Source organism: Cryptotermes secundus, unplaced genomic scaffold (assembly GCF_002891405.2).
Source record: "Cryptotermes secundus unplaced genomic scaffold, Csec_1.0 scaffold472, whole genome shotgun sequence".
NCBI classification, from domain to species: Eukaryota; Metazoa; Arthropoda; class Insecta; order Blattodea; family Kalotermitidae; genus Cryptotermes; species Cryptotermes secundus.
The window spans coordinates 134,160-152,288 of NW_019721011.1; the positions used below are offsets into that span (position 1 = coordinate 134,160).

At 36.3% G+C, this 18,129-nt stretch overlaps 1 protein-coding gene across 2 annotated transcripts in view; it reads right to left on the reverse strand.

Annotated features, from left to right (window-relative positions):
• Positions 1–7,452, reverse strand: part of LOC111875231 (TM2 domain-containing protein almondex) — an 18,982-nt gene extending 11,530 nt beyond the window's left edge. The window contains exons 1-4 of one of the 2 annotated variants that reach the window (XM_033755748.1): positions 7,360–7,452; positions 6,351–6,406; positions 4,874–5,008; positions 2,886–3,007 (exon numbers count right to left, since the gene is read on the reverse strand). In XM_033755748.1, coding sequence (XP_033611639.1) covers positions 2,886–3,007; positions 4,874–5,008; positions 6,351–6,406; positions 7,360–7,369 — 323 coding nt within the window. In that variant the 5' untranslated portion in view covers positions 7,370–7,452. The other variant, XM_023871288.2, reaches the window with a different exon arrangement.
• Positions 7,453–18,129: the final 10,677 nt, after the last annotated feature.

Here is an 18,129-nt window from a genome sequence, read left to right on the forward strand (position 1 = left end):
CACCGTGTTTTCTGTGCAAGACAAGATAGAGGCAACAATCAAGAAGTTAAATTTGTGGTGCAGCCGTATCGAGAAAGGAAAATACGATTCCTTTCACATGCTGAGTGATTTCATTGATTCCAGTGAACAACCCCTTTCTAGTGATGTTGCTGAAAGTATGATTGAACATATGAGGTCATTGGCGTCTCAACTACGTCTGTATTTTCCGTTTGGTCTTGAAAATAACGACTGGATGAAAAATCCCTTTGTAGACTCTGAATTTGAACTTCCTTCTGCCGAGGAAGAGCCACTTATCGAGCTGTCCTGTGATTCAACGTTCAAATTGCTGTTTCCTTCATTACCATTACTGGAGTTTTGGTTCCAAGCTAGGTCTGTTTACCCTGAAATTTCCAAAAGGGCTGTAAGACATCTGTTGCCATTTCCCACTACATATCTCTGCGAGACAACATTTTCTCATCTTGTACACATGAAAAACAGATATAGGAACAGACTTAACGTGGAGCCAGATCTACGTCTGAAATTATCCAGTTTTGATCCTGACATTCGAAAGTTGACGTCTGAAAAACAGCACCAGCCATCACATTAGGTGAGTGTTAAATTCATAATATTACGCCTAATTGATATGTTCGTAATCTTCTGAATATCTCCATTTATAACAGTATTTTATTGTCATAAATGACACATTTAGTGTTGTAAAATTTTAAGTTACTGCTTCATTTTTATGATATGTACTCATAAAATTAAAAAATTCCATTTTGGGTTTTATGGGGGCTGCGGTGAATTAACATTTGGTACAGGGGGTCCACGGCATCAAAAAGGTTGGGAAACACTGGCTTAAGCGGTTAGTCGCTGGCTTCCTAGCGCTGCGGTCTAGTCAAGTGGGATTTGTGATGGACAAAGTGGCATTGGGGCAGGTTTTCTCCGAGTACTTCAGTCTGCCCTGCCAATCCTCATTCCATTAAATTCTCCATAAAGATAATCACTGGTACAGGTACAATAGGATATATGGAGGCCAACTTGCCGAGGGGACCTAATATGGATTCCACCTCACAGTATATGAACTCTTAATTATTGTAATCTACTGTAATCTATTGTAAACAATTGTAAGTATTGTAACTTTACTCTCTTATTGTAATCCACCAATGTACAGTAGTCATCGTTTACATTCCCTACAGAACGGACAATACTTTGTAAGATGAGGCACCGACTAAATAATTAACATTAATATTACTACATCTACATCACGAGCCTTCAATACATTTTTTTTATATATACACAAAATATAGAATATTCCAATTTGTCCGTGGGAACGCAACAAAATTTAAAAAACCAACAACTGACTCGATATAAAACATCAATCGAAGAATTTTATTCTTGTTTTATACTATAACTTTTGTTTTATATAATCTAATTTATTGTAATTTTATGTCAAGTATTTTATATAATTAATAATATTGTATCCAATTTTACTAGTACTGTGGTTCAGTGGTGTATATATGTTAACTATGTATTTGCCTGATGATGGCTATTAAATAATTAACATTAATATTACTACATCTACATCACGAGCCTTCAATACATTTTTTTATATATACACAAAATATAGAATATTCCAATTTGTCCGTGGGAACGCAACAAAATTTAAAAAACCAACAACTGACTCGATATAAAACATCAATCGAAGAATTTTATTCTTGTTTTATACTATAACTTTTGTTTTATATAATCTAATTTATTGTAATTTTATGTCAAGTATTTTATATAATTAATAATATTGTATCCAATTTTACTAGTACTGTGGTTCAGTGGTGTATATATGTTAACTATGTATTTGCCTGATGATGGCTATTAATAGCCGAAACATGTAGCAGAGCTAAAACTAGGCACTGATCTTGCTATTAGTTGTGACGGTTGTAATAAAGAAGCTGTACAGTAACTGACTTGTCCTATATCATGTAACAATGATCTATAGAGATAAAATCTATATAAATAAAAATGTTAATGTTCGTTTGTTAGCCCTCGAAAATCTCCGAAAGTTCTTCACCGATTGCTTCAAAATTTTGATAGAACATTGCATTCGAATGCGCGTTTTTATATACCTACTAGCTGTACCCGGCCACGCATGAATCCGGAAAGTATACTTCCATGGAAACGAAATAACAGTTGCATAGGAATTGCTGAAACAAGAAACGCGTTTCCCTGGAGATTAAAGGATAGGAGGTTCCGTTGCATAACAATGGATGAAACCGGAAAGTATACTTCCATGGAAACGCAATAACAGTGAGCCGTTGCATAGGAATTGCCGAAACAACAGACACGTTTCCCCGGAGATGAGAGGTTCCGTTGCGTAACATCGGATGAAACCAAACACTTGTACAAGGTGTTCTGTGCTAGCATTTCCTAAGCAACAGATAAAACTCACTCTTCGATAAGGTATTCCCTATCCCGTCCGAACGCTGGCTATATGTATAAGAGAGTGTAGCTCCGGCGACTATTCAGTATCACGAGTGTCTCGAGTATCACGAGGTCACAAGTATCACAAGAGATTCCAAGTGAAATCACAGCAGAGATCCTGAGTTTGGACTCAGAGTTTTGGATTCGACTCTGGCAGCGTTTCCCCGGTGATAGACAACAGAGGCTGTGTCGATTTCATTAGACTGAGCCACAGCAACGCGTGGCCGGGTACAGCTAGTAAATAAATAAATAAAAGCTCCACATTTTCAGACACTTATTCCTTCTCTTAAAAATGAGAGACGTAAACTACAAACATGAAGACATGGGATATCCCTAGTATAGCTATAAAAGGGTTAAATATATGCAGAATTCTTCTCAATTCAAGCAGGCCTACATGTGTGTTCAACTTGTAATTTGAATACTGTAGTTACCTGTAATATGCTCGAGGTGATGAGATGGACTTGCATTTGGCATTGTACGCACACACGTGTTCCCAGTTTTCCGTCTGATAACAGTATCGACACAACAAACTGCGCGCAAAGGTTTTTTCTCCCTGCAAAATATGTAACAAAACTTAACATGATACCCTAAGAGCAAAAACTTTCCGAATATGGACCACAAAATTAATTTATATGACATGTACAGAATTTATTCATGTTTTACATAAACATCTTTCTGGAAATGCAGAATTGGAATTCATATGTTCTTCTTTCCATATGTTATTTAATGAGGCTTTTTACTCATAGTTTTGAGTCTATACAATGATGTCAGGGAAATCATATCAGTTGTGAGGACAGCATGAATACAAACATGCATTTATCTAGAAAAGAAGTGCACTGAAGAGAGTATGTAAATGTAAGTATATTTTCTAACTTTGGTTTGACTATGTCATTTACGAGGGGGTACCCAAAAGAAACCGAACTTATTTATTCAAATTTTAAGCACAAACCTTCAATCCCCTTCAAAGTACTCTCCACTTACTCTAATAAACTTGTCTAGTCTTTTATTCCATTTTTCAAAACATTGTCTAAATTCATCTTTTGAGATGCTTGACAGCGCCTCCGTCGTTTTTTCCTTTCATGTCTCTTTTCATTCGAGGAAACAAAAAAAAAAGTCGCACGGGGCAAGGTCGGGTGAGTATGGAGGGTGAGGAACAGGGGTCATACCATTTTTGGTCAAGAATTGTCATACAGACAGGGCTGTGTGAGCAGGGGCATTGTCATGATGGAAAAACCAGTCACTCGACTGCCACAAATCTGGCTGCTGAGCTCCAAATCACTCCCGACAGCTCCACAATTTCTTCAATGGTCCGTCGTCGATCTTCCTTGATGATTTCACGAATTTTTTCAACATTTTCATGTGTTCGGGCCGTGGAAGGACGACCAGAACGAGGTTTGTCATCAATTGACATTTCACCATTTTTGAAACGGGAAAACCACTCAAACACTTGAGTTTTCCCCATAGCATCGTCCTTGTACGCCGTTTTTAACATTTCAAGAGTTTCTGTTCCACTTTTCCCGAGCAAAAAGCAGAATTTCACCGCCGCACGCTGTTCACGAAAATCAGCCATTGCAAAAACGACGATCACACAAAACAGTTGTCACTATAAACTCTGCCGAAACTAGTCCTTACCTTCTGAAGCAACGGTAGTCGGCTTATCGACTCAGGAATGTTAGCTCTATGCGCTCATAGCGGCAAAACGCGGTACTACAAAAGCTCTGCCCACAAAAAAATTAGTTCGGTTTCTTTTGGGTACCCCATCGTACACTCACTTTCATTTGCTAGATTTTATATTAAATGATCAGTAGATTTACAACAAAATGTGGTAAAACTGGGAAAAATGTTACAAGCATATGAAATGGCAATATTAGTGGGCTATTTATCAATGATCTTCAGCACTGGGACTACACAGTGTCTTCAGATAGGATGACAAAAGGTTTTGGAACTTTTGAAATAGCACGCCGAGTCGACGTCTTAGCAATGTGAGGTAAATTGTGCTGCCTAGTGGCGTGCTTCCTAATTATAATTCTTTTTGCTGTATTGTCCTGCTGTGATTAGCCATGGCCCTACACCTGTTTATTCAAGTGTGTGTGTGTGTAGAGTGTGTCTTGCAATTTTTGAGATGGTTGATATTCATAAGCAGCGTATTAACACTAAATTTTGCTTCAAACTAGGGGAAACATTTACGGAGATATATGAAATGATGAAGAACATTTATGGCGGTCAGTGCATGAGCCGTACATGTTGTTATGAATGGTTTAAGTGACTTAAGGACAGTCGGCAGTCAACACATGATAAGCCATGTTCGGTATGGACCTCGACATCATGTAACGATGCTCAGGTTGTGCAAGTTCATGAAATCCTGCATGAATCTGCCTGCAACTTCGAAAGATGAGCAAGAAGAGCAAGCAGTACTTACAGTGCAGTTTCCTACAGCATGGCAAGTAGCATTCACAGAACTTCCATACACACATGACTCATTGAAGGAACATTTAATACATGGATCTCCTAATTTAAAGCATTCAATGTCTGATGGACAATTTGAATTTTCTACCTAAAACGAAACAGGAAAGTCATTATTAATAGCTTACTTGCATCACATTAAACATTACACTATTTGCTTGCTAGCACTAGCATTTATGTCTCACTGTTTCACCAAATTACACATCAAAACAGCACACAGACAAATATAAAACCAACAAAATAACAGTCTGTAAGATATGCTATATAACCAACAGTCCAAAGGAAGGTCATCATTGTGTTCATCTACTTACATAACAAGTAATAAAGAAGTAAAGGTATTCCTGTAACAGGCTGTGGAAACCCATAGGGTTGTGAGATGTTCAGGCTCCAACATTTTCTAGACAATCTGCTCATATATGGCGGCAAGGTTGTCAGCCCTACGCCCCGGCCGCCCTTTACCCCCAAGAATATTCCTGGTACTCATTTCTGACAGAGGCTGAGTCGACCCCAGAGCCATAGTGCAGCTGGAAGGATTAGGTCAATTGAAAAAGTCCAATGTCCTCATTGGGACTAGAACCCGTGACCTTCCGGCTTGTAGCATAGTGCCTCAACCAACTACGGTACTGTGTGCTAGAAAACAACACCTTTTAATTTATTTTAACTAATTACTTTTAGCATGCACAACTCATTCTAACTGCAATCATAATTTAGTCTCAATTTCTAATGCTCATAGAAGTCCCTTAATGAAAAATTAAGTTCAAACACATTTATTACATTGACTATACCTTCTGATGATGGCAAGTAATGGTTAAAACAAATTTCTATATTCTCCAATTGTCACAATTTATGGACTTCACTTATTCATGGTTCATTACCATGTTCATAACAGCCTATCAATGGACCCTATCGTGAGGTAAATGAATCCTGTCTACATCCTTATACCCTGCTTCTTTAACATCTACATCCATATTATCCATCTATACTTATGTCTCCCAAATGGTCTCTTCCATTCCAGTTTTCTAACTAAAATTCTGTACACATTCTCATCACTCTTATGCATGTTGGAAGCACAACCCACTTCATCCTCCTGGATTTCAACAGCCTATTAACATGCGATTAAAAGTGTAAATTATGAAGCTGTTCCTTATGCAATTTTTTCCAGTCTCCCATTACTTCCCCTCTCCTTCCTTTCCATCCTATTCCCAAATAAAAACAACATATGTTCTCCCTGTAAAGTGTATCAATTTCAACAGGTTTAAAACATATATTTGTGTTCCATTCTTTTATGATGAAACAAAAAAATGTTATCTAATAAAAGCAAGGTTTCTAAACCAATAGTTAAAACAATATTTATTATTTAATAAATATTTGATGTAATGTGGAATATGAAAATACTTTCAGCAAAAACTATAACAGTGACTTAAATCACTTACATTGCTGTGCTTCTGTGATAAATCATAAGTTGAACTTTTTAAACCATCATTATCACCTGAAAGTACAGACCAAAACTATAAAGCAATTACAGCAAACCCACTATTTTGCATATTGTGTCAAACACACTATTGACTTACGATAGTTCATGGTACAAAGCCACATCCAGGGAGTGAGATTAAGTTCACATGCAAACCTTAAAGCACTACATGAATGTGCACACTCCATAGCTCTTACACTCAACAAAGAACAACATAACAAATAATGAAAATTCAAACTGAAAAATGTAAGAAATAAAATTTATAACCAATGAAAGTCTCATGTGGCATGGATATTTATGGTGACCATTTAAATGCACTCAAAATCTCGAAAATTAAAGAGTATGCACAGAGCTTTAGGAGAACAGTCATGAAATAATGTTATAATACACTCAGTACATGTACCTAGCTCTGATTCAAGGATTATTTAAAATTACTGGCCTATCATAATCACACTAACCAAGAGGTTCTCAAATCTCCTTAAGTAGAACTCTACTCCATGAAATTCATTTGGTACGTCTACAAACTGTAATTGAACCTCAAATTCAGAAGTCACAATACTTATGAAGTTTGATGGGTCTGAAGTTCGCACAGCGGTGGCAATGAATGGGATATATCACCGTATAACCTCGGCTAAACGGTCCGACATCTTAGAAGACAGAACTTTGCATTTATCTACACGAATATGGGCCTTCCTAACTTAACTTACGTATCTTACAACAAATATATACAGCACCCTTAAAGTCATGCAATTATGATGCCACACTTTTTCCTAAAGAAACATTAATACAGCTTACTTGAGTTAGACTGATTCACTACATTCAAAAAGGTAATTAATATTATAAATACGACAGAACCAATATTTATTTTAATACAGTGCATTGTATTAACCAAAGCTCAGACTTCAGTCATATACGTATGCGACTTGAAACTGTCCATAGCACACTTGTACGTAGCGATACGCATGACATACATTTCAGCATGAATCACAGATTCTCCATTGTAGTCATTTGTTTGTCAGAGAAGTACTCAGCAACATGTGGGAAGGAACCCATGGCACGGTACAGAATGGCGTACGCATATATTTCTATCAGACTGTCTACAAAACTCCCGCAATAAACAAGTGGAAAGTGACCGCCTGTGCAGTGCATTACGAATCATGTACACGAGAATTTCAGCAGCCCATCCCATCAGAGCTCATCCGCAACCAAGTTAGTGATTCACGTGGAGCTCATTCTCGCTCTTCTCGCTCATTCTGTTGAATATCATGTGACAAATGGCAACACCCTCTGTAATTGAACCCAAAGGAAAAGTGTGGAAACTAGTGTTATATGCTTACTCTGATTTTAATCTTATACGTCCATATTTTAGCACAGATTAGATATATCAAACTCTATTAAATTGAAGAAAGCAGTCTTCTGGGATGTGGCGTTAACCGACGTTTCGAAAGAACGTATCGCCTCCATCTTCAGGGTAGAAGGAAAAATAAGAAAATCCGCAAGCGACGAGACAGTGAGAACAGATGGAAGCAGACTAAATGTTGGAAATAAACTCGGTTATATGAGAGGACAGGNTTGCTGAGACAAAACCCCTCCTCTTTGTTCATACTGTCGGGATGGAGTTCAATCTGAATGGCTTCCTTAATGATGCGATCCATTTATCAGGTCTTGGTGGCGAGGACTGAGGTATTCTGAAGATGAATGTGGTGTCCCAAATCGATGCTGTGTTCAGCTACAGCTGACTTGTCCGGACGTGCCGCTGATGCTCCTTCAACCTCATTTCCACGGAGCGGCCCATCTGCCCAATATAGACCTTGCAGCACTCGCATGGGATACTGTAAATTGGCTAGTAAAGGTATATCAAATAGCAACTCAAATTGGCTGGTACAGCTATATCAGAAAGCAGGAATCTCGGATGAGAGAGACATAACTAGCAGGATTACTACTACTACTGCACAGTTCACAATTGCACTCCTGTCTGCTGCCCCTCTCCCTAGATGTGCCAAAGTTCCGACCCGTCTTGACTAGTTCATTTCACCCCAGTGAAGGTCAGGGCTCCTCCTAAGAGAATTATCCTGTCTATCCTGCCATGGATCACTAAATGTCTCGAAACGATTTTGCTCATCATACCGTCTTACCCTCGCGATTGTTAAAGCTATATCAATTGATGGTAATAAGGATTTACCGTTAAATCACTATTCTCCCGTGATCTGAATATCCCGTCAGTGAACCCCACCTTATGTTAGATGGATCACTCCCACACAAGTACACATTCCTCTACAATGTACTTCAATATTATACACTGATTTACATCCAAGTCTTCTAAATATTCCTTCCTTCAGGCTTTCCAACACCTATCTGTACCACCATAAAAATTTACACAAAACTTAGAAGTATATGAAAAATGACCTAACCAGCTGCATACATCTCAGTAGCTGAAGTATTCACCAACTGGCTTCTGGATCTGCAGTTTCACTGAGCCCACATTTTAAAATGAATCTATATTTGCGCATTTTAAGTACAGAGGAACATATGTAAGGCATGGGGTGTATGTTTCTGGATTCCATCATGGTTTCACCTCTGCTGCCACTTTCCATCTATGATTTAAAGCCTTCACTATTCGGCAACGCAATACTGTATTTTTCTTGAGCAGTGACAGCTGTATAATTTATCATTTTTTATTAGAGTACTAGCTAAGCTAATTTTAGCCTTAACCATTGTATTGTGGTGTTGTGACAGACTCTCAACAGAATTGTATACAATAACACAAAAGGATGCACAAAAAAAAAAGCTGTATAATTGATCAAGAAAATCCGTTACAAAACTTGAAGGTCCTGCTGTCATTACAAATGTACACTACTAAACACCTTAAAATTCACTCAATTTAGCATATATCAATTCATATCTCATGGTCCATTTTAATATTATCCTCTCATAACTAAGCAAGTCTTCTGGATGATATCTTGCCAGAAGGTCTTAAAATAAATATTTCTCAGCATTTCTACTTCCTCCATCCAAGCTGCATATCCCACATCTTAATTCAAACACACATCTCCCATAAATATCAACATTCTTTAGTGAAATTTATTTATGAAAACTGAACAAATCAAAATATATCTGTACATGTAAGTGAAATGTATGAAATAATTAGTAAGCAGTATTGCACTTTACTGGTAATGCACCAAGAATGCACATTCATATTAATTGCAGAGAAATTTTAAGAAATTCAAACATAATTACACAAACTTCATGACAAGCTATATACAAAAAAGATTCTCTTACATTTGCTCATTAGAGAACACCTACAGGGTATATAAACTCCGAATAACTGCAAGTGATTATGCAATGCAATATAAAATATAAAGATTATTCAACATTGTTCTGACTTCCAGTTTATTCTTAAACATATCAGACTTTAACAAACTTATCAACAATTAGCAAATGTGGAACCTTCAAAACTGCATAAACACAATCTCTGAAAATGGCACAATCTTACCACATACTTATTAATGCTATTATAATTTAATATATAAAATGGCACTTCTAAGAAAACAACTCACATTTCCATGTATACTCAGTATACATTCATTTATACAAGAATGAAAATAAAGAGATGATCACCTAGAAGTTTAAATCATTATATGGAGGTCAGAAATGCATTGCCTTAAATATTTCTTATACAGTGAAACCTATTTAAAATGGAACCCACACTAAAGAGAAATTGGTCTTTATTAGAACATTTCCCTGGTCCCAAGAATATAGAATACAACTTTCTCTAATAAATATTAACTACTTAACAATGAAATGGAAAAGAAGACTATAATGAAAATAATCTGCTTGAATACTTATTGTTGTTAACTGTTCACATATTTTTGTTTCCAACTCTGCTTTCTGGAATATGTTTGAGAATAATTATTCCAGCCACATATAGTAAAATTTAAACTTAACAAACAACAAAATATGTGAAGAATACTATGATGGACAGCTGGAAAGGGAGGTAGGGGGTTTGAGGGAGAGAAATAACATCACTGAAAACATGTACTGTTCATTATCACTGTAGTGTACATATGTATTCTCTGTCTAAAACATCTTTGAAGTTGAATCACGGCCACACAGTAAGACCATTAAATCATGAGAAAGTTACTAGATGCTACTTCTGACATGTGATGAGAAACAAATTACCAAATTACCATACCAAAGACCTCACTGAACACAAAGAGCTTCTTTTCCACAAAGCTGGTTACTCAAGAGATGACAATACCCTCAAAGATGACTGAGACAAAAGTACAGCATGAATTTCAGTCTTGTAATTTGAAAAATAAATGGGGTACACAATGTAACCATTCTTCATCTAGAAGTAACTGTGTTAAAGAGATAAATGTGCAAATACTTTAAGATTTCAGTGTAAGCAGGCTTTACTGTAATAAAATGCTTAATGAAGCTTAAAAGAAGCCATGGAAAGGACCAGAACAAAAATAAAGTATAAGACCAACACATTCAAAATACCTGTATAAAACTATCTAGTCAAGCATCTAACAAGAAAATTTGTTTTATATGATGACACAAACAAATACTACGCAAACCATGAATGTTTGGAAAATAATGGGATTAATTTACCTTATACTTTTTCCTCTTTAGACAGGAGATCCACCTGCATATCCAAGTATGGATAACATATAAGCTTCATTTATCCCTTTTAAACCCTGAACATACTGCTACACAAGTCAAGACATTACATCACACCCTAATACAGAGGGGGCCAAACTGCATATGGCATGAACACATGCTTTATGTATTACAATAGTTTTTAATGTTCATATCTGCCATAAAATGTATAAGCTACAGAAGAAAATTAAAACTGAAAGTAATTTTCATTTATATTCACCTTCATATTTTTGTTGTCCAGGTACTGAACACTACCTGAGAAGTACTGAGTTCTGATTACTTGGGTCTGAGAGTGTTATAAACAAAGCAATGAATCACAGACTGCTGTTGACAGCATGAATATGAAGACATGCCACACCAAAAGGCATCTCTCACCCCCACTGCCCTCAACAAATCAAACTATACTTCTACAAATTCAAATTAGTAAATTCAACTTTACAGTAAAAAGATACACAATGTAGCATGATCTTAATACTAGAGCTCTGCATACCCAAACTCTCCTACTTACTCAGTGTATGGTACAGTGTACGAGTATTTCTTCAGCATAACCAAGAAATTTGCTACTGGTGTGGAAAATTGATGTTCATCTCCATTACAGTAAAATCCCTATACTGAGCCTATGCCACTTTAATCCAGTATATATCATCAAAATTCATCTTACTGAGATTAATTTTAATATTCCCCTTCTACATACTCCTTTAGTGTTCCCTTGAAAATTTAAAACCAAAATTTTGTACATACTTCTTGTTTCTTCTATACATGCTCTGTCCATTTCATTTTTCCTGATATAAACACTCGGGCAATATTAGGTAAGTGCAGAAACTGTGAAGTTCCTCATTATGTAATTTTCTTAATTCTTTTGTTACCTCTTCTGATTAAGCGGCCTCTGTAGTCTAGAGGTAACGTTCCCACCTCATGACTCGTAGTATGCGGGTTCAAATACCCGGTGGAGGTCGTCAAATTTTTAAGGGCGGAAAAATTCAGGGAACAAGTCCTCTGGGAGGGACTTTAAGCTGTGTGTCCTGTGTTGCAACTTTACGGCATGTAAAAGAACCTCATATCCCCAAAGGGGATCACTGAGCCAAATTCCAGGACGTTTCCCGCCCAACAATAGTCTCTAAGCCCTCTGATAGATGGGGGAAGCATTATAGACACCACTACGCAAGTGGCCGAACTCGCTTGCTCGGCGGGACTGATGGTAAGCACCAATACCGGTAGGATATAGAGACTGGTAGAAATCATAGAGGGAAGCACAATGGATCACTACAGGTCTAAGTGCATGGGGAAACCCACCCTCTCTAAATAACTAACTAACTAACTACCTATCTCTTCTGCTTTGGGAAAAAATATTCTCTTTAACATGGTGTTCTCAAATGCCTTCATATGTTAGGTGATACAATTTTTTTATGTCACACCTTCATAGACAGTATTCCACATGACCCTGATAACATCCATACAAGAACAAAAGCAGAAAGGCGCATTTCCTTTTCATACACACATTTTCCAAACGTAGGATTCTGCACATGTAATTTATCTTCACATAAATTTATTGCAGATACAAACATATTGCTTATAAAGCCAACAGCTGTAGACCCATACATTACTTTCATTTCATTACATATACATCACATCAAAATAGTTTGAAATTCAAATGTATGAGCCTTAAGATTGAAAGCTTATGCTAGATACCAATTCACATTATTAATAAATCAGATGATCTTCAATTTATGCTTCACACAAAGTGGACCAATACAGATCAAAATTAAATTTGTTTGACAACTTTCAGCATAGACCACCAATGCAAAATTTTATTTGAATATGTTAAATGGTCTGGGATATGTACAAAGTAAACAGGCAGATGGATGAACAGAATACATAAAAATCAAAGTACCCATAGCAAATCTGATTTAGATTTCAGCCCATACTTCAGTTTCTGGTGACTACTTAACAGTTATATATTGCAGTTTTGTTCATGAATGTAATGAAAATTTCTCATTCATTGTGTCTTTGTGCAACTTTGTTGAAACATTAATATCCACACCTCCAAATCTTTGTCTCTTCCCATTATACAACACTACATGTTTCGGCCTAACTGGCCATCATCAGGTGTATAAGATGTTGAATTAAAGGAACCTGCTGCTCTGTTGTCACACTGTGTCACTGGTGTAAAATACTTCTAAAATATTTTACTTCAGTTTATTTTTTGACTATTATGCTGTAGTTACTTTATTAGTACACATGTGTCTGGTGTATGCATAATTCATAATGGGTTATATTAGTGTTTTATTTATAAGATAGATATTATATGTATAATCTGTTGTTCTATTTTTGCAGTTGTGATATTACTAACGTTTTGTTGATGTGTTGGTTATTCTTTTGTGCTATGTGTAGCTGTTCTGAGTGTTTCTGTGTAGTTGGCTGTGTTCATATAGGATGTAGGGCATGTGTGCTGCTAACTTGTGTTCATTTCCTGAATGCTATTAGGTGTCAGTGTTTGTGTCATTTGTTTGCTGATCTTGTATATGTTCTATATTTCCAGTGTATTTAGGTGTTTTCCTTTCCTATGTGTCCTTATAATGTCCACTGTATCTGTATTGATTCCATATTTATGCCCTGTGTTTAATATGTGGTTTGAGAACCCTAAATTACTATTATTATTTCTAATTGCTTGTATGTGTTCTTTGTGTCCAGTGTGGAATGTTCTGCCTTTTTGTCCTATGTATTCTAGTGGGCAGTATAAACATTTAATTCGATAGATGCCAATTTTGTTGTATTTGTTTGTTCATACATGGATGCTGTTTCACTGTATTGTGTTGTGCATTCTGAATGCTATTTTTATTTTTGTGTACTTTTTGTTGTTTATTTTCAGCTGTACATTAAAGTGGCCATTTTGATTTCCAATGTTGTGGGTCAGTGTCTGTATTTTCTTTTTGTGTGTGGCTTGATCTTTTATGACTTTTATATCATATTTATTGTTATGTAGTGTGTTTTATAATGTTTAGTAGTTTTGCTTTTGCTCCTTTAGATATTAGGCATGTGTTTAATCTGTTTACTTCTCCCATATGCCTTCATGGTGTAATACTTAATTTGTTAAGCATAGGGACAACTTTACCTTATTAAACAGTTTATATTTGATATTCTTTCTTCATGTGGATGCCAGGAGTCGTTGGGTATTATGATAATCTGTTTGACTTGGGTTTCTGTACATTGTAAATTTGATCTCTTTCTTTTTTTCCTGCCATATATTGAAAGACTGCGAAAGTTAATGGAATTGTGTCATTCCTTGTCTATAGCGAATTTTGTAGTGAGTTGTTGTTCCTTTATTTTGGCCAATGTTTCCTCTCTTGTTTGTTTTCCTTTGGTCATAGTTTAAAAGGATGTCATCCACATGTCTAAAGTAACTGATTATTTGGTGTTTTAGTAATATTCAGTATATCTGTTTGCATTCCATCTTTAGAATGTATGCTTAAGCCAATACTGCTGATGTTAGAGCACCCACTGCTAGTCCATGTTTGTAATATTTCTGCTCAAATTAAATAATTTTGTTCCATTACTGTTTCTGGTATGTGTATTATTTCCTTTTGGCTATTTTCATTGATACCTGAGTTGATTTTTAGAATGTTGTTTATTATGTCCATAGTTTCTATTTTTGGTATGTTAGTGTACATGGTTTCTATGCAAAATAAGCATATTCTCATGTCTTTGTTAATTCCTAAGGTTTTTAGATCTATAATTAGATGCACAGAGTTGTGTACATATCCACCAGACCAGTAAAGTAAACAATGTTATATTTTAGCGTCCTGTTGCACTGATTTAAGTTCATGATTTGTTTATTCCGTCTTGCAGTGCATACCCAGCAGACCCAACAGCATAACGCACGCAGTCGCAAGAACAAGACGCAACAGAAACACAATATACACGATAGGGAAGAAGAGCTCCAACAGAGTAGGATGAACAGGACTGGCGTAATAAGATACGACGTAGTGATCGGGAACCCTGAACAGTTTTAATATTTTTACGATTGACATTTGTCAATATATATGATGGACATATATTTTAGTTATTTTAAAGTGAAGACAAGGCATACAATGTACTAGTTTGACGTGAATTGAGTAGCACCTGAAGATGGCATTCTTATGCCGAAACATGTAGTGAGAGTGAGAGAAGAAGATAGATAAGTGTATGCACTGCAAGACGGAATAAACAAATCATGAACAGTAAAGTAAAGTAAAGCTATTTCTGTAACAGGCCGTGAAGGCCCATAGGGTTGTGAGACGTTGAGAGTCCCACATTATCTAGACAATCAGCTCAAAGATGGTGGTAAGGTTGTCAGCCTTACGCGCTGGCTGCACTTTACTCCCCAGAAACATTATTTAATTAATTCCTGGTATTCATTTCTGTTAGAGGCTGAGTTGACCCCAGGGCCACAGTGCGGCCAGAAGGATTAGGTAAATTGAAAAAAATCCAATGACCTCATCGGGACGTCAACCCGCGACCTTCCGGCTTGTAGTATAATGCCTCAACCAACTATGCTACCATATGCCCCCATCCACCAGACCAATAATTACAGAAAACAAACACACCCATCAGGACAATAATCTACTGGAAGAACACATCCACACACAGATTAGCGAAACATTTAACAAAAATATTATGTAACTACCTATATCTGCCATATACATACAGTAGAAAACACCTAAACACAATGGAAAAATAATGCATATATACAAGATCAGCAAAAATAACTTGCAAATGAACAACACAGACATCAACACACATATCACCGTTTCAGAGTACTGCAGGAAATGAACACCAGTTAGCAGCACACATGCCCTACATCCTATATAAAACAGAGTTAACTACACAGAAACACTCAGAACAGCTATACGCAGCACAAAAGAATAAGAATAACGTAATTAACATCACAACTACAGACAGAGAACAACAGAATATACATAAAACATAAATAGAACCCATTATATATTACACACACCAGATATGTGCATACAAATACAGTAACTATGGCATGATAATCTAAAAAGAACCTAAAGTAGAATATTTTTGAAGTGCTTTCCATCAAAATGAAAAGCAAAGCAGTGTGATAACAGAGCAGATGGTTCCTTTAATTCAACATTTTATACACCTGATGATGACAAGTTAGGCTGAAACATGTAGTGTTGTATAATGGGAAGAGACAAAGATGTGGAGTGTGGATATTAATATATCGATGAAGTAGCACAAAGACAACAAGGAGCGAGAACATGCATCTAGTACATTTTGAGGATGTGTCATTATTGGATAGTGATCCAGATCACTACATTATCATTAGTCACTAGATTGTATTTTCAACATAAGATGGAAGCCAAAACTGCCATACCGTGGTTCTCATCGAAGATACATGATCTGCCTTCCATTAGGTTGTCTACTGAAGGTATGATATGCCCTCAATAATGTTTCACACAGTAACATATTCTTCGAGACATCAGATCATGGAAGTCAGACCCACTGTATAACCATACTTCTAGCCTATAAGCTACACCACAATTTCAGGATTGAACAAATAAATACTTAAAAAAGAAATACTTTCAGGTACATATTGTGCTTCATTTAATATCTAAATACACCTCTCCCTCCCAAAAGTAGCCTTTCTGACTTACCACATTTTGGAAGTTCAGTAATACCCCCATTTAGCATTGCTCAGTTTAAGGTTTTCCCTCATTTAACATTAAATTTAAACGGTCCTACATCAATCATCCTAGTCCACATAAGATTTTCCTAATTTTTGTGTTCAAATACAGTAGTCCCAAAAGAAACCTTATATGAGGGTTTCAGTGTAGAAAAAGAACCTTTGGTGTGAAATACAGGATAACATTAGGGGAAGAATGAGTCCCATATGTTGCAAATACAGCAGATATGGTACTTAGCATTAGTTTATCATTGTGTCACTGAACTTCTCAACAGAATGATAAACCATTCAGGTCTGGGCACAAAAACAATAAATTTGTATGTGCTGGGAGAGAAATCTTAGGGCTGTGGTTGTCTTAAACAATAATGCAATGTAGGAAGGAAAGACAAAGATGGAGAAAAGGACCTAAAAAGGACTTGTTTAAATGATTCTTGGATTATATAAAGATGCTGTCTCAATTGCAATGGATGGGACACGAAGGGAGTTAATAAGGTGCAATGTGCCCTATTATTTGGGCACTATGTTGCATTCATTTAAGAAAAGAATGAGGAAAACTAAAAAAATCCTCAGTCAGGATAGGCAGTAACCTTGCCAAGATCTGAACTTGTTACCCCATGAATGCAAACCTGTAGTATTACTTGCTAGACCAACATAATCAACAGGAACAAAGGGGGGTGTGGAGGGATGAAGTAAGTGTATGCAGCCAAATGGTAGGGAGAATGAGGGATTGTCAGATAGCACAAAGGAATGGCACATTTGCCATAGTTTCATTGGTTACATCACCGAATGGTTGAAACTGTAATGTTTCATGAATCTGCAAGGCTCTATCAACTAAACTGTTAATGTTTTACGCTATGTTAATAATGTCAACAAACTTGGTTATTACAGCACATAAAAAACTGAAACTACATTAGGCCAATGCTCAAAATGGGCTAACATGTGTAATACCTAACACCACAAACAGCATCTGCAGCTTATATGTGTATTTTCTCCTCCTGCAATTATTACTGTAACCAGTAAATAATTTCAATATCTATAAGACTTCCTCACAAAGTGTCCATTTTGACCATAGAGAAGAGTATTTATTTCTGTGGTATGACTATACAACAAATGGAAACCAGAAGGCAATGAACCTTTGTAAAAAAAGAATATATTAACCCTTTTATTGTTATTGACAGAATAGTTTCACTATGTGGAAAAGCACACTGTGCATTACGGACTGAACTCTTCTGCCACACATAGCACTGTAACATTATATGATTATTATTTAAAAAAAAATTCATATACATACACAAGAAATGAGAGCAAGAAATTAACCCTTTGATGAACATGCATATATATATATATATATATGACACATGACTGGTGTTTGAATATCCACCATATACTGCCA